This window comes from Salmo trutta, chromosome 34, assembly GCF_901001165.1.
Source record: "Salmo trutta chromosome 34, fSalTru1.1, whole genome shotgun sequence".
Taxonomy (NCBI): domain Eukaryota; kingdom Metazoa; phylum Chordata; class Actinopteri; order Salmoniformes; family Salmonidae; genus Salmo; species Salmo trutta.
Window position 1 is genome coordinate 11,031,228 of NC_042990.1, and position 27,143 is coordinate 11,058,370.

The 27,143-nt window shown below is 42.7% G+C and overlaps 1 protein-coding gene and 1 pseudogene across 1 annotated transcript; both read left to right on the forward strand.

Moving 5' to 3' along the window:
* Positions 1–12,842: 12,842 nt before the first annotated feature.
* Positions 12,843–19,751, forward strand: LOC115173567 (major histocompatibility complex class I-related gene protein). Its single transcript, XM_029731794.1, has 8 exons — positions 12,843–13,056; positions 14,374–14,646; positions 14,777–15,070; positions 15,166–15,450; positions 15,648–15,770; positions 15,915–15,938; positions 16,291–16,338; positions 18,659–19,751. The coding sequence occupies exons 1-7, from the start codon at positions 12,987–12,989 to the stop codon at positions 16,332–16,334; spliced, it is 1,113 nt and encodes a 370-aa protein (XP_029587654.1). The 5' UTR covers positions 12,843–12,986; the 3' UTR covers positions 16,335–16,338; positions 18,659–19,751.
* A 100-nt stretch (positions 19,752–19,851) lies between these two features.
* On the forward strand, positions 19,852–26,979 carry LOC115173151 (major histocompatibility complex class I-related gene protein-like; annotated as a pseudogene).
* The last annotated feature ends 164 nt before the right edge of the window (positions 26,980–27,143 follow it).

Genomic DNA, 27,143 nt, shown 5'->3' on the forward strand with positions numbered 1-27,143 from the left:
ATTTTTTATACATATAAAAATATATATTTTTTAAGTACATTTCTGACTTTAATAACCGATAGAGAGAGAAAGGATTACAGTGGGGAAAGATAGAGAGACATGACAGTAATATGATGTCATATTCTTCTTTATTATTTGTGATAATATAAGCATGATTGTCACGTTCGTTGGAATGAATGTCAGACCAAGGTGCAGCGAATGTTGAGTTCCACATTATTTATTAGAAAGTGGAACTAAGCAAAGACAAAAACAAATAAACTGTAAACTAACGGTGACTACAGCAAATGCTACGTGCACTAACTCAAATCAATATCCCATAACACACAGGTGGAAAAATGCTACTTAAGTATGATCCCCAATTAGAGACAACGATAGCCAGCTGCCTCTAATTGGGAATCATGCCAAAACACCAACATAGAAAAAACAAACTACAACCCCACATAGAAAATATAAACTAGACTAAACCCCTAGTCACGCCCTGACCTACTCTACCATAGAAAATAAAGGCTTTCTATGGTCAGGACGTGACAATAATAAGTTTATCACACTCTCTTTTTCAGGGAAGACCAATGAAAACCCCTCTCCTCTTGACTCAGGTAATGTTTAAAATGATTACCTCATTATGTTTTTTATAACATTGGTTTTGACTAGGTCTAACACGTAAACTGTGTAGGTGATGTGGTTGGACTGTTTTGCTGTTATTTTTTCAGGTCAGGGTTCTAGTGAAAGTTCTAGTGAAGGTTCTAGTCAGGAGGGATCTCCAACTGGCAGCCGTGAAGATATTGATGTGAACCAACAACTGTTACCTGGTTAAGGTCTGTATATATCAACCTTCCTCTCTGCATCAATTGCACCCTTTCAGGTTTGGGTCATCTAAATAATTAACTGATAAATAACTTTTCATTCAAAAGTAATTATCAATTGGATTTAGAATAAATGTATACATTAAAGTCTCTAGTTAATCTCTAGCACAGATGCAGGGCCTCTTTGTTGCCTATTAATAGTGTAAGTATATGTATGTAAACTGATGGTTTTATACAGGAAACTCTAAAGCAGGGGTGTTTAACATATGGCGTGTCCAATCCTGCCCCTGGGTGGTTTGAGTAAAAACAACATTTGTATCAATTATTTTTGGGGGGAGGCGGGGAAACAAACTCAATATACAATGCTCAAAAAAATAAAGGGAACACTAAAATAACACATCCTAGATCTGAATGAATGAAATTATCTTATTAAATACTTTTTTCTTTACATAGTTGAATGTGCTGACAACAAAATCACACAAAAATAATCAATGGAAATCCAATTTATCAACCCATGGAGGTCTGGATTTGGAGTCACACTCAAAATTAAAGTGGAAAACCACACTACAGGCTGATCCAACTTTGATGTAATGTCCTTAAAACAAGTCAAAATGAGGCTCAGTAGTGTGTGTGGCCTCCACGTGCCTGTATGACCTCCCTACAATGCCTGGGCATGCTCCTGATGAGGTGGTGGATGGTCTCCTGAGGGATCTCCTCCCAGACCTGGACTAAAGCATCCGCCAACTCCTGGACAGTCTGTGGTGCAACGTGGCGTTGGTGGATGGAGCGAGACATGATGTCCCAGATGTGCTCAATTGGATTCAGGTCTGGGGAACGGGTGGACCAGTCCATAGCATCAATGCCTTCCTCTTGCAGGAACTGCTGACACACTCCAGCCACATGAGGTCTAGCATTGTCTTGCATTATAGGAGCAACCCAGGGCCAACCGCACCAGCATATGGTCTCACAAGGGGTCTGAGGATCTCATCTCGGTACCTAATGGCAGTCAGGCTACCTCTGGCGAGCACATGGAGGGCTGTGCGGCCCCCCAAAGAAATGCCACCCCACACCATGACTGACCCACCGCCAAACCGGTCATGCTGGAGGATGTTGCAGGCAGCAGAACGTTCTCCACAGCGTCTCCAGACTCTGTCACGTCTGTCACATGTGCTCAGTGTGAACCTGCTTTCATCTGTGAAGAGCACAGGGCGCCAGTGGCGAATTTGCCAATCTTGGTGTTCTCTGGCAAATGCCAAACGTCCTGCACGGTGTTGGGCTGTAAGCACAACCCCCACCTGTGGACATCGGGCTGTCATACCACCCTCATGGAGTCTGTTTCTGACCATTTGAGCAGACACATGCACATTTGTGGCCTGCTGGAGGTCATTTTGCAGGGCTCTGGCAGTGCTCCTCCTGCTCCTCCTTGCACAAAGGCAGAGGTAGCGGTCCTGCTGCTGGGTTGTTGCCCTCCTATGGCCTCCTCCACGTCTCCTGATGTACTGGCCTGTCTCCTGGTAGTGCCTCCATGCTCTGGACACTACACTGACAGACATGGCAAACCTTCTTGCCACAGCTCACATTGATGTGCCATCCTGGATGAGCTGCACTACCTGAGCAACTTGTGTGGGTTGTAGACTCCGTCTCATGCTACCACTAGAGTGAAAGCACCGCCAGCATTCAAAAGTGACCAAAACATCAGCCAGGAAGCATAGGAACTGAGAAGTGGTCTGTGGTCACCACCTGCAGAACCACTCCTTTATTGGGGGTGTCTTGCTAATTGCCTATAATTTCCACCTGTTGTCTATTCCATTTGCACAACAGCATGTGAAATTTATTGTCAATCAGTGTTGCTTCCTAAGTGGACAGTTTGATTTCACAGAAGTGTGATTGACTTGGAGTTACATTGTGTTGTTTAAGTGTTCCATTTATTTTTTTGAGCAGTATACTTTAAAATGACTCAAACCAAATCGCTACTGTGTAGAAATGATAATGGACCTACTTCTTGACTGTCCAGCTCACTAAGAACCACTGAAATGAAAGCTAGACAGTCAGGGAGCATTGAAAATTCAAAAAACAGTGGATAGACTAATTTAGCACATTTTTACGGCGAGGAAATAAAACACATTTTCGGTGCAACCCTCCGGATCTCGTTGAAGACCGAATGTGTTAGTTTCACACACAGTGGGTGGGGCTTATATTCAGGTGCGCTTAATAGTCCGGAAATTACGGTATTAGTAACATCATGAAGACCAGTGGGTTTAGAACACACGGTTTCAGTATTAGTAACATCATGAAGACCAGTGGGTTTAGAACACATGGTTTCAGTATTAGTAACATCATGAAGACCAGTGGGTTTAGAGCACATGGCTTCAGTATTAGTAACATCATGAAGACCAGTGAGTTTAGAACACACGGTTTCAGTATTAGTAACATCATGAAGACCAGTGGGTTTAGAACACACGGTTTCAGTATTAGTAACATCATGAAGACCAGTGGGTATATAATATGTCTTCAGTATTAGTAACATCATGAAGACCAGTGGGTTTAGAGCACATGGTTTCAGTATTAGTAACATCATGAAGACCAGTGGGTTTAGAACACATGGTTTCAGTATTAGTAACATCATGAAGACCAGTGGGTTTAGAGCACATGGTTTCAGTATTAGTAACATCATGAAGACCAGTGAGTTTAGAGCACATGGTTTCAGTATTAGTAACATCATGAAGACCAGTGAGTTTAGAGCACATGGTTTCAGTATGAGTGTCACGTCCTGACCAGTTAAGGGGTTATTTGTTATTGTAGTTTGGTCAGGACGTGACAGGGTTGTGTTTGTTTAGAGTGTTTCGGGATTTGTTGGGTTATGTTCTTGTTAGTCTATTTCTATGTTAGTTCTAGTATGTCTATTTCTATGTGGTGTTTGTTGGGTTGACCTTCAATTGGACGCAGCTGCTCCTAGTTGCTTCTAATTGAAGGTCCTATTTAAGAGGGGTGTTTTTCTATGGGATTTTGTGGGTAGTTGTTCCTTGTTTAGTGTTTGTTGCACCTGACAGGACTGTTTCGTTTTGTTCTTTTTGTATACTTATTTGTTTCTCCTTCTTCAAAGTAAAAAGAAGATGAGTATACATATTCCCGCTGCGTTTTGGTCCAATCCATAAGACAACCGTAACAATGAGTCGTACTGTAGATATCCTTTTGACTGGTACCAAGTTTGGCCCAATCAGCTAAGTGTTCATTGAGAGAGGTTCATTAACTGAAATGTTTCAGTAACATTATGTTTCATGGCAGAGCTCTCCATTCCTTATGACATCTTAACAAATCATAAAGAAAAATAGCTCATGGTATAACTCATTAAATAATGATATCCAAGCACACAATTTAAAATATTGACCATCTTTATTATCTCAACATGTCAGAACCAACAGCCTTACAGTAATAAGGTTCAGAACACATGTGATATGAAAGCCAAGCAGATCTATTTGACATCAGAATCAGACATATATTCTGGTGTTTGTTCCACTATGCTAAAAGCTCCAGCTGGAGGAAGGATTCCCACACAGGATCCAGCCCAGCATTAGACCAGTGTGCTGGTATTGCTGGAACAGTAAGAAGGAGAGGTGCAGAGTAAAAACAGTGGAGTCAGAAGGGGGGAGCTCATTAATCAGAACACTGGTCTCTCCTCAGTGTCTCAGAGAGTGGAGACTGGGAGCCCTGGGTGGCCTCACAGACCACAGAGCCCACCTTCTTCCACTGGTCGACAGGGAGGGTCAGGGTGCTGCTCCAGCTGTAGTGGCCGTCCTTCTCCAGGTGTTTCCGTCATGCTGATATGCTGTCATCCTGATATGCTCTCTGAGCTCCCTCGGGCATGGCTACTTACTGGGCAAAGTATCATCAAAACTATGATCCTGTTAGAAAACTTAACAAAATATTCTCTTCATCCCTGGTATTTCCTACACAACGTAAAGGATGGAAACCTGACATACACCGTGTGAAAACTCTTCAAGTTACAATATTTTCGTTACGTCATTTTTATACCATTTTTAATGACATCACAAAATAGACATTCATTTCCCATATTCCATCTCTCATCATCCCCTACATTCGGATGTAAAAAATATTGTCCCAGTATTCACTCTTGGACGTTAGAGTTTTTGTGGGGCAAAACATCTCTGTAACAAAGAGATTCCAATCTCAATACTAAAGGGTAGAGAAAGAAAGTTTCCCCCTCTAGAGATTACAAAAATATTATTTTTTTCACCTTTATTTAACCATGTAGGCTAGTTGAGAACAAGTTCTCATTTACAACTGCGACCTGGCCAAGATAAAGCAAAGCAGTTCGACACATACAACAACACAGAGTTACACATGGAATAAAAAAACATACAGAGCTATATCTCCCATAACCTCTGACTGTTTTTTAAATGCACTGTTAACAAGTTTGGGTGCATTTCTGACCTTCGGGTGAGTTTGTTATTTTGTCAGTAGAAAAAAAAGTCTATATACAGTGTGTGCAAATGATAAGGGAGGTAAGGCAATAAATAGGCCATGGTAGCAAAGTAATTACAATATAACAATTAAACACTGGAATGGTAGATGCGCAGCAGATGAATGTGCAAGTAGAGATACTGGGGTGCAAAGGAGCAAGATAAATAAATAAATACAGTATTGGGATGAGATAGTTGGATGGGCTATTTACAGATGGGCTATGTACAGGTGCAGTGATCTGTGAGCTGCTCTGACAGCTGATGCTTAAAGCTAGTGAGGGAGATATGAGTCTCCAGCTTCAGTGATTTTTGCAGTTCGTTCCAATCATTGGCAGCAGAGAACTGGAAGGAAAGGCGGCCAAAGGAGGAATTGGCTTTGGGGGTGACCAGTGATATATACCTGCTGGAGTGCGTGCTACGGGTGGGTGTTGCTATGGTGACCAGTGAGCTGAGATAAGGTGGGGCTTTACCTAGCAAAGACTTGTAGATGACCTGGAGCCAATTTACCACCGGGCATGAGGTGTCATAAAACACCCACACCAATCCCTCCTCTCCTCTGCAGGTGAGAGGGGTCTGGTGGACGCTGATCCATTGTAACCTGATCTTTGGATCCTCACAGGAGAGTCATGACACCCTTATTCCTCCTCCGCCAAACTTTACAGTTGGCACTATGCATTGGGGCAGGTAGCGTTCTCCTGGCATCCACCAAACCCAGATTCGTCCATCAGACTGCCAGATGGTGAAGCGTGATTCATCACTCCAGAGAACGCGTTTCCACAGCCCTCCAGCTGATGCTTGGCATTGCGCATGGTGATCATAGGCTTATGTGCAGCTGCTCGGCCATGGAAACCCATTTCATGAAGCTCCCAACTAACAGGTATTGTGCTGACGTTGCTTCCTGAGGCGGTTTGTAGTGAACGCTTCAGCATTCGGCAGTCCCATTCTGTGAGCTTGTGTGGCCTACCACTTTGCGGCTGAACCGTTGTTGCTCCTAGTCGTTTCCACGTCGCAATAACAGCAGTTACAGTTGACCGAGGCAGCTCTTGCAGGGCAGACATTTTATGAACTTACTTGTTGGAAAGGTGGCATCCTATGACAGTGCCACCTTGAAAGTCACTGAGCTCTTCAGGAAGGCCATTCTACTGTCAATGTTTGTCTATGGAGATTGCATGGTTGTGTGCTTGATTTTATACACCTCTCAGCAACGCGTGTGGCTGAAATTGCCAAATCCACTAATTGGAAGGGGTGTCCACATATTTTTGTATATCATATATAGTGTATGTAGATATTATCTACTCAATACACTGTTTGGGGCAGGCTAACATCGATTAACTTTTCAGAAACTTTCAAGTTGAACTTTCACCATGCATGATTAAATAGCTAGCTAGTTGTCTCGCAGAAAACTGGTAGCTACTTAGGCATGTCTAAAGGCTTTAGCTAGCTAGCTTCTCTTCTTCCCTCATGACTCCCAGCAGCTCTCTCTCCCTGTCTCTGAAGAGGAGGTTCCCCATGAGCAGCTGCACTGTGAGCAGGAGTGGTGCTCCAGTCTGGGGCAGGAGGACCCAGAGCCCACACAGATTAAAGAGGAACAGAAGGAAGTCAAGACCAGCCCTGAGGAAGTGCAGCTTCAAGGGCAATAGGCTAATACCAAAGAGTTAATATGCATTTCTCGCTGTGTGAAAAGGGAATGAGATCAGGAGGACCCACTTCAGTCCTTGTCTCTTCTCAAAACCCAGACTGTGGAGAACAGAGAGTGACTCTAAACTAGTGAATCTAAAATATTTTGGCGCTGTGACCCAGCTAAAGTGTTTAGACATTCCCTGTGACCCTCCAGATAATCAAAACAATGCCTCCAGCTACATCTCAGCTGTAAGCAGCGACTCAGTAGGACTTTACAGCAGTGCACGCACCATTGGATCCCGACCCACCAGCGGGAGAACACTGTTCAAAATGTAGCACCACGTCTAAAAAATGCCACTGTGGCGAAGCATTTGCTCATGAAAGCTGGCTTACAGAGACATGTCACTCTTGCCAGGGAGAGACCCAGCAAATGCCCCTTCTGCAAAAACTGCTACAACTGCACCTGTCAACTCAAGGCCCATGTCCCACTCTGTTAGATAGCAAGCTCCTCAGTACAACCAAGAAGAGAATGTACTTCACCTATCACTGAACACAGCAGGGCAGGCCAAAACTAAACGGCGGGCACTGGTTGGACCACCTTTGATCATGCCGAATGTCTGTAATAAAGACCTTTTGTGGGGGGAAAAACTCATTCTGATTAGCTGGGCCTGGCTCCCCAGTGGGTGGGCCTGGCTTCCAAGTGGGTGGGCCTGGCTTCCAAGTGGGTGGGCCTGCCTCCCCAGTGGGTGGGCCTGCCTCCCCAGTGGGTGGGCCAATGCCCTCCAAGATCCACCCATGGCTACATCCCTCCCGAGTCATGTGAAATCCATAGATTAGTGCCTCATTTATTTATTTATTTATTTAAAGTGTAACTCGGTCAAATCTTTAAAAAATGTTCATCTTGCGTTTATATTTTTGTTCAGTATATAATAATGCTATGGTAAATTTAAGCATTTTATTATTATTCCTCGTGAATACTTGTTTTGTTCCACAGTTTGTCATGGTTATAATATCAGTATGTGCATGAAGTTTAGAGTTTCAAGTTTTAATGTCATGTGCACAAGTACAGTGAAATGCCTTTCTTGCAAGCTCTAAACCCAAAAATGCAGTAATCAATAACAAGATGTATAGATGTTTGTGATGATATTGTACACAGTAAGTGCCAGGAAATGTGTGTGTGCAATATCAAGTAACCCAATCCCACCCCTATTATGACAATATGAGGTCTTTGTATCTTTGTATCTTTAATAAATGGTCTGTATTAACTAATGGAAGTATAGGTTGTCTTTTATTTACTCGTTGTCTAAAAACATTATTCTACAGATCAGATTGCTCAGTCAAATCGGAGAAGTCGTACCTTACGATTTTTATGAACCAGTTTTTTCTCCCTCTCATCACTGCAACTCCCGTATGGACTCGGGAGAGGTGAAGGACGAGAAACGTGAGTCCTCCGAAACACAACCCAACCAAGCCGCACTGCTTCTTGACACAATGCCCACTTAACCTGGAAGCCAGCGGCACCAATGTGTCAGAGGAAACACTGTACACCTGGCGATCGTGTCAGCGTGCACTGCGCCCGGCCCGCCTCAGGAGTCGCTAGTGCGCAATGGGATAAGGACATCCCTGCCGGCCAAACCCTCCACTAACCTGGATGACGCTGGGCCAATTGAACGGCGCCCCATGGGTCTCCCGGTTGCGGCCGGCTGCGACAGAGCCTGGACTCGAACCCAGAATCTCTAGTGGCACAGCTAGCACTGCGATGCAGTGCCTTAGTAAGTCATGCCTTACTAGACTGCTTTTAACAGACCAGGTTTAGTTAGAATCATGCTACAATCCTCTTAGACATGCTCCAGAACTTTGGCAATTAAGAAGTATTTTTAAAACCTCCTGCTTTGGGCTGGATGTTTCAATGTGTAGTTCACACATGTGTAATCTATTAGCAGAATTACTGTTGTACCTCAATTGGCCACAAAGTCCCTAGTTTGAAAGCGACTGCTTTCTGTAAGATGTGCAGCACCATTTTCCCCCACATGGGCCAGCCCCCTAGCAATTAGAGTTTCAGCCAATGAGCTTCAGCCCATCGCCATTTGACTAACAGCCAGCAAGATGCACACACAGCAGAACAAGAGAGGGAGCACATAGCAAGCAATTTTCAGGGCCCACTTTTGGCTCGTGAGCACTATTTTCAGAACTACTGGCTAAAAAGTATACAAACGTACAGGAGAATCTCTTTAAAAGGAGAATTTACTAAGCACACAGGAATGTCCTCTGTGAGGATAACCTCTGTTTAGTCATTCATTTAATCTATAGTGTGGGAGTGACCTCAATAAACCACTTATGATTGGGTCGTGGAAATTCTTAAACAGTGTTGTGGAAATTTACACTAGGGACACTCAAAGTCAATCTTAAATTAATAATTGTTTATTGTCAGCGTATAGGAGAGGTTCCAAAAAAACGTAATGCACCATAGTGATTTTTACATGGCAAACAGAAAGCAAAAGAGAAGTTATCTTTTGTGTTGGAAAATCAGACATAGTTGGTGTTGTATGATAATTATAGAAGTCTGGTTGAATTACGTTTTTACTTGAATCGTTCAATTGGGAAAAGTGACTGATCCAGAGTATTTATGAACTATGTCTGTAATGATTGGGATTATGTCAGGAATCGGACAATGGAATTATTTCAGGTGTGTCTGTGTCCTCCCTGTGAGATGACCTTAATGACTGAGACCTTAAGGAGGTTTCTTCAAATCCTAATGATTCACTTCACAATCAAGCACAATAATTGGGCACTTTAGAGTCCATCAGTTAAGTAAGACCTGTTTCCAAGCCAGAAGAATGTAGATGTCAGAGTTGCGTTACATTTGTGCGTCAAGGGCCCGATTAACCAATCAGGGACAGAGGACACGATGCTGTCAGCTGATAAATAACTATTTTCATTTATGGGGTATTTAAAGGGTCAGGGGAATGTCAAGGCAGAAACACTGAAAACTCTACAAGGTAAGCCAATGGATATATCAATGCTTATGTGGTTGGTATTAGGTGTGGATGTTGATATTCTGTTTATTTCTGTGTAATAATATTGTCAACAGGTACATATGATTCAGTGCTTACATAGTAAATGGTTCTAAGTAAATACCTGTAGAAATCTGCATGTTAGGTGTGCATTTTGTGTGCTGCTGTCCTATCTTATCTAACACACTTAGTGCTATTTCAGGGTAAAATAATATTTTTGTGTGGGAAGAAGGAATGCTGTGTTATGACGTGAATCTTCTTTGTTGCGCCACACTTGAATAGGGCCCTAAGAATCAGGGCTTGCAAATATCTGGATAGGTTTGCAATTTAAGATGCATTCTCTTTTTACATTTTGTGATTTATTTCACAACTACTTTATCTTTCCAACAACCTATAGATGAGATTATCTTCATTCCTTCTCTGTGCCTCTCAGCCGATGATCACTCTTTTCTCACTGGCTCTGCTGGTTTCCATCCCTGGGGCACACGGGCACCCCCACTTCCCCCTTCGCATCCTATACCCAGGTTGGAGAACCCTGAGTGGGAAGCTGAATTGCTCCAGGCCTCCCTCGATGTCCCAGGGGCTGTAGCTCCAGCGGGCCTCCGCTCTTGGGGGCCGCTGCTGGAGCTGGGACCAGAGGACCCACATCTGGGCCTGCTCAGGGAGCTGGTGGCAGAGAACGGCTGGGGACAGAAGGGCTTGATGAGGGGGGATCTGGAGAGGAGGCCGCTGGATCCCTTCCCCAGCCACCCTATGGACACTCTGCACTACCAAGAGGGGGAAGAGGAAGGAGAGGAGGGAAGAAAGAGGAACGAGTCTATCACGTCCATCATCGGCGGGCTGCAGGCTTTCAATAGAGAGAAGGGAGGCTTCGGGTTTCGCTTTGGACGGAAGTAACAAAGGAGGGAGGGGTCGGGAAAAAGAGGAGGTGCTCGGACTTCTGGAGAACTTGGAAAACGGTAAGGTAGAGGGCTGGAGGATGAAGATGATGAAGGGAGGGATGAGTTGACAGTAGAGATGTACTGATTGACACTTATGTCAGAGCAATCAATCATTACATTATGATGAGATATGCATCATCAGAGAAAGTGACTGACAAACCAATAAAAAGAACGTTTGCCAAGTGGTCAGAAAATGTCTGTCTATGTAAAATAGAAAGTATCATAATTGTAACATAATATGATTATTGACTGTATGTGAATGTTTATTTTTTGTTGTCCATGATTTATGTTCTTCATTCCTACCTACAGTGAAAAATCACAGTATTTTGCTAGCCTTTATTTTTTATTTTAAATTAAATTCAAAATTGCAACACAATAAAAAATGAACATAGGACATCACTACAAGTATATTTTCTCTTAACAAACATAAAATAACATTAAAGTAAAGCAAATAAAAATCACTACACATGAAATGTCAGTTTCAAAACTTTAAGTACCTCATAAAATAAAGAGAATAAGGTCAGGGGTTAAAATTGCGTAAACCTATGAGAGTTGTAAGAATACATTTATTTATTTTTTGTTATTGACTTATTCTAGAGATTTGATGAAATATTTGATTTCAAGTTAAAAATGTATTATATTTCCATAGCCATAGCTATATTTTTCTTCAGTATGATGGCACAGCCTACATCCATGGAAACCTCCCACGCCCTATTTTACCTGACAACAGCCAGGTTAATTTCAACCCTCGAAAATCATTGGATAGAAATACTCTTCAAAGAACAAGGAACGCAACGCAGGGGGAAAAAAGTTGGCAGCATTTCAAACTCATAAAAGACACACCCTCCTCCACTTACCCTCGCCTTCCGCCCTTGGGGGAATCCCCGCGACCATCTTTGTCGTCGGTCCAAGTGTTTAGCCAAGAAAGGGAAGTTGGCAACGTAAGCCCCTCAGCCCTCGTGTTTTATCGAGTTTGTACACTCGCAATCAAATATGTTCTCATCTATCAGTGGTACAATTATGTCCCTTCAGTGTCTGAAACTAGTGATGGGTCTTTCGCGAATGAGTCGGCTCTGTCGGTGAACATTGCATATCAGAAGAGCCAAATCTATTTATTATTATTTTTTAAATTAAGATATGAATAATCATAAGATTTAAATGAATATAATTAACTAAATGCTCAAGTGTACACACATTCGTTCTGACTGTCTGCTCAGACTAACAGCCTCACCTGTTGTTCCTGTCAATCAGACACGCAGTGTCAACCAATGGAGGTTGGACAGCTGTGAAAACAACAGCTGGAAAATGAGTCGGAAGCACAGTAGCATTTGGATGCATTTTAATAATGTAGACAATGTTAGAGCACAGTGTAAAATTTGCCAAAACAAAATCTCATATAAAGCCAGTTCTACTCACAACCTACACCGGCATGCGAACTGTACACAACTGTGAAGCTAGCTGTAGCGGAACTTCGAGAAACTAGCGGGCCTGCTAGTGATAGTGGTGGACCCAGCACCTCCACACGTAAATGTCAGTTGGCTTTTCATATCCGATCATGTCAGGGCATTTCATATGCAGCAGCTGTTAAAAGTGTTGAGGGTTTGAATGGTGCACTTGAAGAGTAATATGGTTGTGGATAGGCCTTCACTGCAGGCTGCACGGGTTGCCTTTCACCAGGAGGATCCTGAGATTTTAAAGGTTAGGAAGGTGGACTTTGTGGCCTTTATAACTATTGTGATTAATGGCACTGCCAAGATGGTGAGGATGTCCAGGAAGATAGAAATCATTGTGGAAGCGGCAGAGCAGTTCCTGGGGTTGAAAGATTCTGCGAAGGAGTATGATGGGAGATATGGAGAATTGAAGGAAGTAGTGCGAGTTTTGTTTTGTCAATATAGCATTTTTATTTGGGTGGATTAGTTTCTCTATCACGTATGGATTTTCTTTTTACCTTGTTTTGGTTTCAAGCCGTCCACTTGGCGGCGGCAAAACACCGTTTTGGGTTGTAGTCAGCCATAAAACCCACTGAAGGAAGAAGGAACGCAACAGATATTTGTGAAGGAGCTTTCCATCGACATATACTATAATAGGGATATAGCTTAAGAAAACGGCCGTAGTTTAATTAGCAAGATGTATAGACCTAATTTGATGTTTTTTGTTTTATATTTTTCTCTTGAATGTATTTGCCGGAGTCAAAGCGGTAAGTTGTGTACTCGATGTGAAAGTGAAAGTAAACGTTTACGGCCAGGCGTGGCAAAAGAATAATAAAAAAATATAACTAAAATCGCTTACCATAAATACTGCTTTGGTATATTAACATAATAGTCTACTTGTTGTAATTGCATTGAAGCATTTGTAGTCGACCTTTATGCGCGTTCCTCCATCATTGTATCGGTTACTGGAAAACTTTTCACTTACAGGCCAGGAACTGTGCAATAACAACACACATTTGTAAGGAAACCGATAAAATACATTGCGCTTTTTTACTTTACTTAGAACAACAAGGCATAGCATTATCACAAAGTAAAACATGTGCCAAGAAGATTTTATATGTTTGTAATGTGTTTTCAGTTTTACAGTAACCTATATACTGATGACTATTGCAATTTTACACACATTTGTTTTAGCAGCAGCTACTCTTCCTGGGGTGCAACAAAAACATACCATGACAACTAACAAAACACTTATACACTCACTGATAGACAAGGACGGTCATACACATGTCTAATACGATATACAACAACAAAAGAACAATACATTAACAAAGGAAAGAGGAAATACATATGATTTATTTCCTTGATATGGTAGAGAATCCGGGGGATAGCCCCGACCGGGACTCAAACCTGGATCTAGCGACTGTCAAGCCAACAACTTAATCATTACACCAAGAGGTCCGAACTACTTGATGAGTTCGAGTTCGGTTTTGTCAATTATCTACTTCCCCAGAGGCAGATGAACTTGTGGATACCATTTTTTAGGTATCTGCGTCCAGTGTGGAGGAAGTTAGTGTTACTTTTTGAGCCAATGCTAACTAGCTGTACCCAAAGATTGTTAGTCATTGCGCTAACGCTAGTTAGCAGTTGCACTAACGTTAGTTAGAGGTAGTTTCACAAGCCAATGCTAACTTCCTTCATTCTGGACACAGCCATAAAAAAATTGTTCATCTGACTCTGGGGAAGTAGATAAAGGGCCTCATTGCCAAAATCGCAAAGTATCTCTTCAATATATTAACATGAAATAGGTTGATTTATAAGTTGCAGAATGTGTCCTAGTTCTCACTAATGCACTAGTGTGGGCTTATTTGTTATGTCACCTACTATTTAGACAACATCATGCAATGCCTCTCTGACACTATTAATTGAATACATTATTTTGTTGGTCGTTACAGACCTATGATATAGATAAATATTTAACATACAGTAATTTCCGTTTCAAGTTTTACAGCATTGTCTGAGTAACATGGAGTGAAGGCAGATTCAGACAAATTATCTCAATGTTTAAATGTTTTTCCCTACAGACATCTACTCCCTGAATTACATCTACACTGCCCTGTCAAAGCCAGTAGACTTGCCTGGTATCCATGAGTTCACTGCCATGGGTCTGATGAACAACCAACAGATTGATTACTATGACAGTGTGTCAAAGAAGAAGATTCCCAAACAGGACTGGATGAGGGAGAAGCTGCCAGCAGACTACTGGGAAAAAGGCACTCAGTCACGCAAGAGCAAGGAGCAGTGGTTCAAAGTTAATGTCAACATCCTGATGGAGCGCATGAGGCACAACAACACTGGTGAGGGAACACCTGCAATCTGTCCTACGCTCACCGTTAATCTTTTAAAGTTGTAGGTCATTAGTTATCCATGTATATTGTCATAGAGGCGTCATTCACCTTCTTTTTCAATATTGTTTTTTCCTGTCAGATGTGCATATCCTTCAGTGGAAACATGGCTGTGAGATTGACCAACAGAGTGACGGCACATTGAAATTCATAAAGGGCACTGACCAATACAGCTATGATGGTGACGACTTCCTGGCCTTTGATGATGCCACTATGCAGTGGGTGGCCCCAGTTGATCAAGCTCTGCCGACTAAGAGGAAGTGGGACGGGGTGCAGATCCTCAACCAGTACACCAAGGGCTACCTGGAGAAGGAGTGTGTAGACTGGCTGTCCAAATTCATGGAATATGGGGAGAAAGAATTCAGTAGGGCTGATTGTGAGTACTTAACTAGTATAGACTAACAAACAAAAACGACCATTTGTACATGTGAGATCAGAAATAATAATGTTCTCTGTTTATTCCCTCTTTAGCCGCTCCAAAGGTCTATGCATTTGCTAAAAAGGCCAAAACTGCAGGACATGTCCGACTGACCTGCATGGCCACAGGTTTCTATCCCAAAGATGTAGAAATGCGTATTAAGAAGAATGCTGTTCCATTGACCGAACATGATGGAGTGCAGTCTGCAGGAGTCCTACCCAATGATGATGAGACCTACCAGATCAGGATGAGTGTGCAGATCCCAGAGGCAGACAAGGAAACGTATGAATGTTATGTCCACCATAGAACTTTGAAGGGGCCAATTGTGGTAAAATGGGGTAAAGTATGGCTAATTTTGTTTAGTGTTATTATTGATGGTTAATATGGTTTAGTGTTATTAACACCGGAAGCAATCTTAATTTGAACTGAACACCATACTAACAACAGCTTTGCAAGTGAAGCAGGAACAAAACTGAAATTAGCTTCTGGTTACATATTGTTGCTTTGTCTAAATACTATGCCTTTTGTTTTGCAGATGGAATATGTTGTGATTGCAGTAGTGGCGGTGCTGTAGTCATTGGGGCAGTCATCATCATTATTGTAGTTCTGATCTTGGTTTCGGTGGTCCTGTTTGTTCTGCACAGAAGAGGGACAATTGGTAGGTCTTGATTTATATCAATTAAATTGTTTTTGTTGTTGTTAAATGTTAATACAAGTTTAATCAAAGGTATTGCTATGAAAGGTGGGCACTACGGCCTAGAATTATAAAATGTCTATTTATTTTTCTCTTTACACATTAAAGTGATTCCTGGCTTGAGAACTACAGGTTAGTATCAAAGCCTCTCCCTCGGTCTGTATACATGTCATTTATCAACATAATGGTCGATTGTTACATATAACATACTTTTGACACTAGTTGTAAGGACAACATGATGCTTTTATATCAAAACTAACTGTTCATCCAATTGTAAAGACACTATGTAACAATCAAGCATTTACTGTGTTCAGATATACTTTTTGGTTCTGAAAAAAAGGCCTATTTAAGACACTCGTTCCTATTACATTCTCCTCTTCTGAAGAGAGTGGTTGCATTCAATACATTGTGTTAAGTTAATTTTGAAAGTCACAGATAATTCTGTTTTTTCAATGTACTGAAACTTTAGATTGTGTTTTTCCAGCTATTGGCAATGGAGTGGCATTTTCTGGAGTGAACACTTCATAGTATGGTAAGGCAACAAAGTGTGTAATGCCACAACTAAACAAAATACAGTACATGAAGTTAGGCGTTTCCTCAAGGAAAGTTGCTTTTCTGTGACAGACATACAAACTCACAAAACTAACTAAAGGCTGCATTTTTTATTTTTCAACATTTTACAGATGCTCTTATCCATTTCTAGTACTGGTCCCCCGTGGGAATCTAACCCACAACCCTGGTGTTGCAAGTGCCACGCTTTACCAACTGAGCCATACGAGACACTGTAGAAGTGTATTGTAGCTATACATTCGAACATATACTGACATCTTCCTGTTTTTCTTCAGCTAATTTAAAAAATATATATATATATATATATATATATTTCACCTTTATTTAACCAGGTTGGCTAGTTGAGAACAAGTTCTCATTTACAACTGCGACCTGGCCAAGATAAAGCAAAGCAGTGCGACACAAACAACAACACAGAGTTACACATGGAATAAACAAACGTAGTCAATAACACAATAGAGAAAAAGTCTATATACAGTGTGTGCAAATGAGGTAAGATAAGGGAGGCAAGGCAATAAATAGGCCGTAGTGGTGAAATAATTACAATTTAGCAATTAAACACTGGAGTGATAGATGTGCAAAAGATGAACGTGCAAGTAGAGAAACTAGAGTGCAAAGGAGCTAAATAATAAATAACAGTATGGGGATGAGGTAGTTGGATGGGCTATTTACAGATGGGCTATGTACAGGTGCAGTGATCTGTGAGCTGCTCTGACAGCTGGTGCTTGAAGTTAGTGAGGGAGATATGGGTCTCCAGCGACAATGATTTTTGCAGTTCGTTCCAGTCATTGGCAGCAGAGAACTGGAAGGAAAGGCGGCCAAAGTAGGAATTGGCTTTGGGGGTGACCAGTGAAATATACCTGCTGGAGCGCGTACTACAGGTGGGTGCTGCTATGGTGACCAGTGAGCTGAGATAAGGTGGGGCTTTACCTAGCAGAGACTTGTAGATGACCTGGAGCCAGTGGGTTTGGCGACGAATGTGAAGCGAGGGCCAGCCAACGAGAGCATACAGGTCGCAGTGGTGGGTAGTAAATGGGGCTTTGGTGACAAAACAGATAGACTGCATCCAATTTGCTGAGTAAAGTGTTGGAGGCTATTTTGTAAATGACATCGCTGAAGTCAAGGATCGGCAGGATAGTCAGTTTTACGAGGGTGTGTTTGGCAGCATGAGTGAAGGATGCTTTGTTGCAAAATAGGAAGCCGATTCTAGATTGGAGATGCTTAAATGTGTCTGGAATGAGAGTTTACAGTCTAACCAGACATCTAGGTATTTGTAGTTGTCCACATATTCTAAGTCAAAACTGTCCAGAGTAGTGATGCTGTACGGGCAGGAAGGCGTGGGCAGCGATCGGTTGAAGAGCATGCATTTAGTTTTACTTGCATTTAAGAGCAGTTGGAGACCACGGAAGGAGAGTTGTATGGCATTGAAGCGCGTCTGGAGGTTAGTTAACACAGTGTCCAAAGAAGGGCCAGAAGTTTACAGATGGCAATGGCATACAAGTATACAGATGGCAATACTAATGGCAATGGAGTGGCTGTAATGGGGTAAAAAGGAAATAGCAAGGTAAGACAACAGTCTTCAATCACACAAATAAACTAAATCAATTAGGTTAGGTGTTGCTTCAGAAAGTTGATGGTAAATTACATATAAATGTATTCATAATGAGTTCTACAAGTATGTGTAAATACTAGCCAAATGATTGTAGATTTTGGTTTTGCTGTTCTCAATGGCTGACCCCAATATGAGAGATTTTCTGTGTGATCATTCACCATAGTCCAAAGGTTTCCTTGGTTACTCTATAAAACAAGCAATGTTATTATGATAATAAACATGCAGGGAAATCTGAGTCACAATATGCCAGAGAACAGAACAAGGCACTATTCTCAATCACATATACACAAAAAAAAATATTGTTTGCTTACCACACAATAAGCATATTTTTCATTAACAAATGGTTTCATGATATTTCAATCCTTATCTAGTTTTTGGGGTGGCCAGAGTTAGGGCAATATCGAATTACTATATCATCCTTATGGACAGTTATTTTACAAATGTATTATTTTATGGTTAAAATAAAAGCTATGTGGTACAAGTAACCCATAATTAATTTAGATTAAATAGGATTTTGCAGTACTTTAGATGACTGCTTTGCCTGAAATTGTTGATTGAGTTGTTTTTCCTTCTCAGTAATAATAATTAATCAGTGTAACTACATTTTGCACTGTAACTCGTGTTCAATCTAATAATGCCCATATTTTCCATGTTGTCTAATTATGTGCAGGTGGATCGATGACCATTGGTGGCCAAACTTCCTGACCGGACCACAAAGGAACCTCAATTAATTTTATAGGATGGCTATTGATAACGCTTGTTATTCAGTTACACGGTTTCAATCTTATAAGCTAGTGATGGAAATGATAGTTACTTTGATGCAATGTACTAAAAACTGCTGAATTGTATTGTTTTTGCTGTTCTTGAGTAAGTACTTGCTTCCAAATAGAGTCTCATGAGTGAGGTGGTTGGGCACCATTTGGATTGATGTATCTCATTCTGTCGTACATTTCATTGTTTTACTGTTACAGTGGATGTTACTGTATGGAGAGGCATCTTTAAGGTAATTGTATCATTCTTCAGGGATTATAACTAGACTTGTACTAGATCAGGGTTATATAAACCTAGAGGTATGTGCTGATATGTTTTATATCCCTGGCCAATCAATGACATACTCATATTTTAAGTAACAAGAGTTATAGACAAACATTGCAAATTTCCTAAGTATTAACAATGCTCTACCATATTAAACAACACACTTTTTACATATATTTGCAGGATCTTAAAACAAGATATACAATATGGTAAACACACTCATGAAACACAACAAATGTGTTAGAGAAAGTGTGCTTTTTTGTTAATCAAAATATTACTTGAAATATCATTTGTTATGATTTTTATTTCAACCTTGGGCCCATTTCATAACCGTTCACTGGGTTACCAGGCTAAGACAAACCTACACTCTTGAATTAATATGCAGTGGAGTTTCTTTTAATATCACATTTTAAACATTGATTCATGGAGGACACTAATAATTCCAACATGCAATCTTGAAGCTCAAGACAAAAATATTTTTTCTCTTATGCCAGAATTATAGTCAGTGTTTTTTAATGAATAGGGTCTCAGGTGTTATGCATGCTACCTGTGGACTAAATGCATTCACCAAGTTATTTCATTAATTAATGGCACTGCTGTTACTGTTTACTAAACCAGTATTTCACATGACTTACTGTATATAATACACACACTGTATATAATCTGTACTGCTTTTCAAACATCCTGAATGATTTGTTCTTCTGAAATAAATAAATAATAAAAGCCCCTTTTTTTCCACGTTCTGTAATTCAAAATAGGGTCTACCATATATTCAACAGTACAGGCCAAAATGGTGTTTAAAAGTTTGAAAAGTATAGCCTGTTGCACATGAATTTATCTGCAGGTTAGTGTTGGCTAATGATAACAGAATTGTAAGCAACAGCGCATTTGCACAGAGTTCTGATTATGAATGGTGTGCAAAGACAAGGTATTGACTATTGCTTATGAAGTACAGTTGTATCAGAGAAGAGACTTTGGATTTTGTGCAACACCTATTCAACTTAATGATCAGGATCAACACAGGAGTTTACTTGTTAGAGAAAGCTAAGAGCACACAGTCGTAGCATCGTGTGGCGGACCTGAAGTAGACACAGAATTTAGTATTTTTGTATATTTTAGGGTCATACAATACATGTGAGGGTTCAAAATGTATTTTGTTGTAATTTTGCTCTTGTTTGGGACACTTTCAACAGTGAACAGCATTAAGAAGGATTTTACTTCTAGAAAATGTATCATAAGTGAAAATGAAAGCTCTTGGCAGAGCCATATATATATATATATATATATATAGCCTACATTATTTTTCAAATCAATAATAAACTTAATTTTGAATTACTAGCCTATTATGTTGGTTGAATGAAATATAATGGTTTGTTCATATTATTTATATTGTAATGTTATGTTCATATTATTGATGACAACTCCAGCTTTTTGTTTAATGCTAGGCTAGTTTTGAAGGCCCTTATATTGCAATGTTTCCTTGTTGCTGCTGGCAAGTTCCATTGATTACACACCTGAGAAAATTATTTTTACCTGGCAACAAAACAGTTGGATTGGTTGGAACTGCCAGGTGTCAGATGACAAGACTATATAGTATGACTGGCACATAAAAGTGCTTAGTCTCTGTTTAGTCTTATTTAGTCTGTTTCGGAACAACAAATTAGTCTAATACATAATTGAATTAAACAAAGTTTCAATAAAATAATGGATTGATCAGGTAGTCTAGATTTCATACCAAGACAATGATTTTGATGTTACTATGTTTACAGTTATCAATACTCATACCTTGTTTTTAAATGCACATCACTTCCTCACTTCTTTTACATCTCTACCCAGGAGTTGTGACTAACCCATTTGCTGCATTTTGTAACCGCTAGAGACATGGGCGCTGAGCTACATCTACACTGCCCTGTCAAAGCCCATAGAATTGCCTGCTATCCATGAATTCACTGCCATGAGTCTGATGAATAACAAACAGATTGACTACTATGACAGTGTGTCAAAGAAGAAGATTCCCAAACAGAACTGGATGAGGGAGAAGCTGCCAGCAGACTACTGGGAAAAAGGCACTCAGTCACGCAAGAGCAAGGAGCAGTGGTTCAAAGTTAATGTCGATATCTTGATGAAGCACATGATGCATAACAACACTGGTGATGGACCACACCTGCATTTGTATCACTACATAGCCTACTATATTTTACTAAAACTCCAAGATAATTGATCAACTTCTAAGTACAATGCAAAGACTGGACTTGACCATACCATAAGTGAGTATATCCCGCAGTCTGTAGAGTACCTCAGCATGAATCACAATACTCATAAAACCTAGCATTCAAACAGGGAAATGGTTCCAATCGTTTTCCACCATTCATTTTCCCAATAGCGGATTTTATAAACACTTAACAGAAGGTCTGTGTTTTGTGTAGGCTTACCCTGGCATGATGTTTTGATAACTGTAAATCTCTCTTGGCAAGGTGACTTTTATCAGTATATTTGCCTGTATTTACCCCCAACAAATGAAATGCGAATTAGCTGCTAATGTGGCTATCATAAAACATGCAGCGATGATATGGACGAGACTGCTGAAAAGAATCTCTGGATTAACTATCTAATGTTAGCTAAATGTAGCAATGAATACATTTTCTACATTTCTTTACATTTGAAATGTAAAGAAATGTCATGAATCCCGCTTCCTGAGTCTGTTTTCTGACATTACATTACATCTCCGCTTGTCCCCAGCGCCCGTTAAACTGCCTGGCTCGCTAAAGTTGGGAGGTCTCTTAGCAAGTCAGTTTCCACCTCTCAAGAGTTCTGTTAGACCCCTTTTTCCTGCTACCCTCATGAACAAGAATCAGAGTTTAGCGATTAACGCTTTTATTGACTCAGGTGCCGATGGCAGCTTTATAGATGCCGACTTGGTGGAACAGCTGGGGCATTCCAAGGAGAAGTTACTGGAAGCCATTGAAGCAGCCACTCTGAACGGCAGTAGTCTGGCACGTATCACAATGAGGACTGAACCGGTTAAGATGCTGTTGTCAGGGAATCATTCAGAGGTTATCTCCTTCTTCATTTTGCCTTCTCCCCATGCTCCTCTGGTTCTTGGATACCCCTGGCTGAGAGAACACAACCCCACGTTCGATTGGGTGACTGGCAAGGAAACTAGTTGGAGCACTGAATGTCATGCTAACTGCCTTCAGACGGCCTGTTCCCATTCTGTTCCCAGTCAGGTCATTTATTCTACCCCCCCAGATTTGTTCCTGAAACATATCACGAATTGGGTGAAGTGTTCAGTAAGCAGAAGGCTCTGTCACTTCCTCCCCACAGACCTTATGATTGTTCCATTAACCTGTTCCCTGGAGCTGCCTATCCCAAGGGACGGTTATACAGTATCTCTCGACCTGAACGGGTAGCTTTGGAGACCTACATAAAGGAGTCTCTAGCTGCTGGTCTCATTCGTCCCTCGTCATCACCCCTGGGGGCAGGATTATTTTTTGTGAGTAAGAAGGATGGCTCTCTTCGACCTTATATTGATTATCGGGGGTTGAATGATATTACGGTCAAGAACAAGTATCCCCTGCCATTGATGAGCTCAGCTTTCGACTCCTTACAAGGGGCTACGGTGTTCACTAAGCTAGATCTACGCAATGCGTATCATCTGGTCCGGATCAGAGAGGGGGACGAGTGGTTGACTGGGTTCAATACACAACGATGGGTCTTTGAGTATCTGGTGATGCCGTTTGGACTGACCAATGCTCCAGCAGTGTTCCAGAGTATGGTTAATGACGTCTTGAGAGATATGATCGGTCTGTTTGTGTTCGTTTACCTGGATGACATTTTGATCTTCTCTAAGGAGCCTTCCAGCCACGTCCAGCATGTCAAGCAGGTTCTGCAGCGATTGTTGGAGAACCACCTGTTTGTGAAGGCAGAGAAGTGTGACTTTCACGCCCACACTACATCCTTCCTCTGGTACATCATCTCCCGGGGAGAGATTAAGATGGACCAAGAGAAGGTTAGGGCAGTTCTGGATTGGGCCCAGCCCGGTACGAGATTGCAGCTCCAGAGGTTTCTGGGGTTTGCGAATTTCTATCGTAGATTTATCCGTGACTACAGCTGTGTGGCCGCTCCATTAACTGCTCTGCCTTCTAGCACCAGGACCTTCAGTTGGAATCCTGAGGAAGACCGAGCATTTCTGGATTTGAAGAGTCGATTCACCAACGCCCCGATTCTCGCTCAACCTGACGCTGCCCGGCAGTTTGTCGTGGAAGTGGACGCGTCTGATGAGGGGGTTGGCGCCATCCTGTCCCAGCGAAGCTCCACTGACGGTAAACTCCATCCCTGCGCCTTCTATTCTCGTCGTCTTTCGTCTGCGGAGAGGAATTACGATGTGGGTAACCGGGAGCTTCTTGCGGTGAAACTGGCCTTGGAGGAGTGGCGCCACTGGTTGGAGGGAGCGGAGCAACCGTTTATGGTCTATACGGACCACAATAATCTTGCTTACGTGCAATCGGCTAGACGTCTCAACTCGCATCAGGCCAGGTGGGCTTTGTCTTTTGGACGCTTTAATTTTTCCCTGACATTCCGACCTGGGTCTAAGAACGGCAAGGCGGACGCCTTGTCCCGGATGTTCTCCAAGACGGAGGAGAGTGGGGCCAAGACCGAGACGATTCTTCCCCAAAACCTTGTCGTGGGAGCAGTTACGTGGAGGATTGAGGGGGTGGTTCTGGCAGCCCTTCGGACGCAGCCCGGTCCCGGTAACGGTCCACCCGGTCGGTTGTTTGTGTCTGAGTCTGTCCGTTCTGCTGTCCTCCAATGGTCCCACGCCAGCAAGATGGCTTGTCACCCGGGGGTGGCTCGGACGATGGCGTTACTACGCAGACGATTTTGGTGGCCTGCCATGGGAGAGGATACCCGGAGGTTTGTTGCTGCATGCCCAGTATGTGCCCAGAATAAGAGTGCCAATCGGGCTAGCTCTGGACTTCTTCACCCCCTACCTATTCCCCGGCGACCATGGTCGCATCTGGGCCTGGACTTTGTCACTGGATTGCCCTCTTCTGATGGGAACACGGTCATTCTGACTATTGTGGACAGATTCAGCAAGTTCGCCCACTTTGTGCCCATCTCCAAGCTTCCCTCGGCCTCTGAGACATCCGACATCCTGGTTAGGGAGGTTTTCAGGGTCCATGGGTTACCCAGTGACATAGTTTCTGACCGTGGTCCTCAGTTTACCTCTGCTGTCTGGAAATCCTTCTGCTTGGCCATTGGAGCTACTGTCAGTCTCACATCTGGATTTCACCCCCAATCTAATGGTCAGGCGGAGAGAGCCAACCAGAAGATGGAATCCACGCTGCGCTGCCTTGTCTCCTCCAACCCCGCCTCCTGGGCCTCTCAGTTGCCATGGGTCGAGTATGCCCACAATACTCTCCCTACATCTGCTACTGGGATGTCTCCCTTCCAGTGCCTGTACGGTTACCAACCTCCCTTGTTTCCTTCTCAGGAGAAGGATCTCTCGGTACCCTCTGTCCAGGCCCACATTTGTAATTGCCACCGGACCTGGCATCGGGCCAGAAGGGCTCTCCTTAGAGTTTCTGACCGGTATCAGCTCCAGGCGAATCGTCGCCGGATTCCAGCCCCAGCTTATTCCATCGGAGATAAGGTATGGTTGGCTACACGGGATCTTCCTCTGCGGACTGAGTCGAAGAAACTGTCACCGAAGTTCATTGGTCCATTTGTGGTGGAGAGAGTGATCAATCCTGTTGTGGTTTGACTCAAGTTGCCTAGATCGCTCAGAGTCCACCCCACCTTTCATGTCTCCTGCCTCAAGCCTGTGCACCTCAGTCCTCTGCTGCCCCCTCCTCCTCCTCCTCGGATGATCGGAGGTGGTCCAGTCTACACGGTGTGCCGCATCATGGATTCCAGACGGCGGGGTCGGGGTTTCCAGTATCTCGTGGACTGGGAGGGGTATGGTCCTGAGGAGAGGACTTGGATTCCTAGGTGTCAGATCCTTGATGATGCCCTCCTTCGTGACTTCTACCGCCTCCATCCTGGCGCTCCGGGTTGTCCGCCCGGTGGCGTTCGTCAGAGGGGGTACTGTCATGAATCCCGCTTCTTGAGTCTGTTTTCTGCCTGAGCTGCCTGTTTTCTGTTTTGGAGTTGTTCCTGAGGTTTCTGAACACACCCTGTCTGGTTGCCGGGCGACGAAGCTAGGCGGGAGATCTCTCGATTACCCGCACCTGCATCTCATCAGCCATTTGCACACCTGGTCCTGATCATCACCTCTTCTCTTCATAAGCCCTGACCTGACATCTATTCCCTGCCGGATCATTAGCAATGAACAGTATGTTGTGTCAGCGTATCAAGCCTCATATTACCAGAGTTAGTTTTGTTGTTCTGTACTTTTTGCCGGTTACTCATCCCCGTTTACTCTGTCTACAGTCATCCTCCCGGAACATTCACCCCCCTTGCCTGGTCGTCTGTGGTTTCAGTGACATCATTGGATCTACCTATTCACTCTCATCAACTCACCTCCGCTGCTGCTCCGTCTCCTGGATTATTCTAGTTTCATCTCGAGTCTGTAAGTAAATACTCACCTTCATTTTACTCACCTTGTCCTGGTCTGCTTCTGGGTTCAGCTTTAGAGAATCGTGACAAGAAATGTGTCGGGGGGCTAGGGTCAGTCTGTTATATCTGGAGTATTTCTCCTGTCTTATCCGGTGTCCTGTGTGAATTTAAGTATGCTCTCTCTAATTCTCTCTTTCTCTCTCTTGGAGGACCTGAGCCCTAGGACCATGCCTCAGGACTACCTGACATGATGACTCCTTGCTGTCCCCAGTCCACCTGGCCGTGCTGCTGCTCCAGTTTCAACTGTTCTGCCTGCAGCTATGGAACCCTAACCTGTTCACCGGACGTGCTACCTGTCCCAGACCTGCTGTTTTCAACTCTCTAGAGACAGCAGGAGCGGTAGAGATACTCTCAATGATCGGCTATGAAAAGCCAACTGACATTTACTCTTGAGGTGCTGACTATTTACACCCTCGACAACTGTGAATATTATTATTTGACCATGCTGGTCATTTATGAACATTTGAACATCTTGGCCATGTGCTGTTATAATCTCCACCCGGCACAGCCAGAAGAGGACTGGCCACCCCTCATAGCCTGGTTCCTCTCTAGGTTTCTTCCTAGGTTTTGGCCTTTCTAAGGAGTTTTTCCTAGCCACCGTGCTTCTACACCTGCATTGCTTGCTGTTTGGGGTTTTAGGCTGGGTTTCTGTACAGCACTTTGAGATATCAGCTGATGTAAGAAGGGCTATATAAATACATTTGATTTGATTTACCTGTTAGCAAAGGTGTCAGTTAGAGATGACGTGCAGGAGTTTGCAGGGATTTGTAGTCTTGCATGATGTCTACTTTCATGCTAATTAGCATTTAGAATCTGAGAGTAAATAGAGCTGAATATATTGATAAAAATCATCTTGTCCGAGAGAAATTTCCATGGATATCAAAACGCCACGCCAGGCTAAGCCTATACGAAACATAGCCCTTATTTTAAGTGTGTCTAAAATCCCCTATGGTAAAAATGAACGGTTGAAAAACGATGGGAACCATTTCCCTGTCTGACCGCTAGGTTTTATGGGTGTCATGGCACCTCCACTGTGGGGCTCTATTCTGCTTGTTTTTCTTCTTATGTCCATATTCTTCAGTGGAAACATGACTGTGCGGTTGCCCAACAGATTGACGGCACATTGAAATTCATAAAGGGCACTGACCAATACAGCTACGATGGTGACGACTTCTTGGCCTTTGATGATGCCACTATGCAGTGGGTGGCCCCAGTTGTTCAAGCTCAGCCGACTAAGAGGAAGTGGGACGGGGTGCAGATCCTCAACCAGTACACCAAGGGCTACCTGGGAAGGAGTGTGTGGACTGCCTGTCCAAGAATTGAGGACGATTGTTTTAAGGCAGGTTTTCCCAAACTTGGTCCTCGGGACCCCAAGGCGTTCACATTTTGTTTTTTGCCCTAGCAGTACACAGCAGATTAAAAAATGAAGTAATAATCTAGCTTTGATTATTTCAATCAGCTGTGTGGTGTTACTGCGAAAAACAAAACGTTCACCCCTTGGG

Bases quoted from the DNA above. Each gene is read 5' to 3' on its own strand.
- LOC115173567 (XM_029731794.1), top strand. From the start codon at position 12,987: ATGTATAGACCTAATTTGATGTTTTTTGTTTTATATTTTTCTCTTGAA. The intron at 14,647-14,776 runs GTGAGGGAACAC...TTTTCCTGTCAG, and splicing joins CATGAGGCACAACAACACTG to ATGTGCATATCCTTCAGTGG. The intron at 15,939-16,290 runs GTTAGTATCAAA...GTGTTTTTCCAG, and splicing joins TCCTGGCTTGAGAACTACAG to CTATTGGCAATGGAGTGGCA.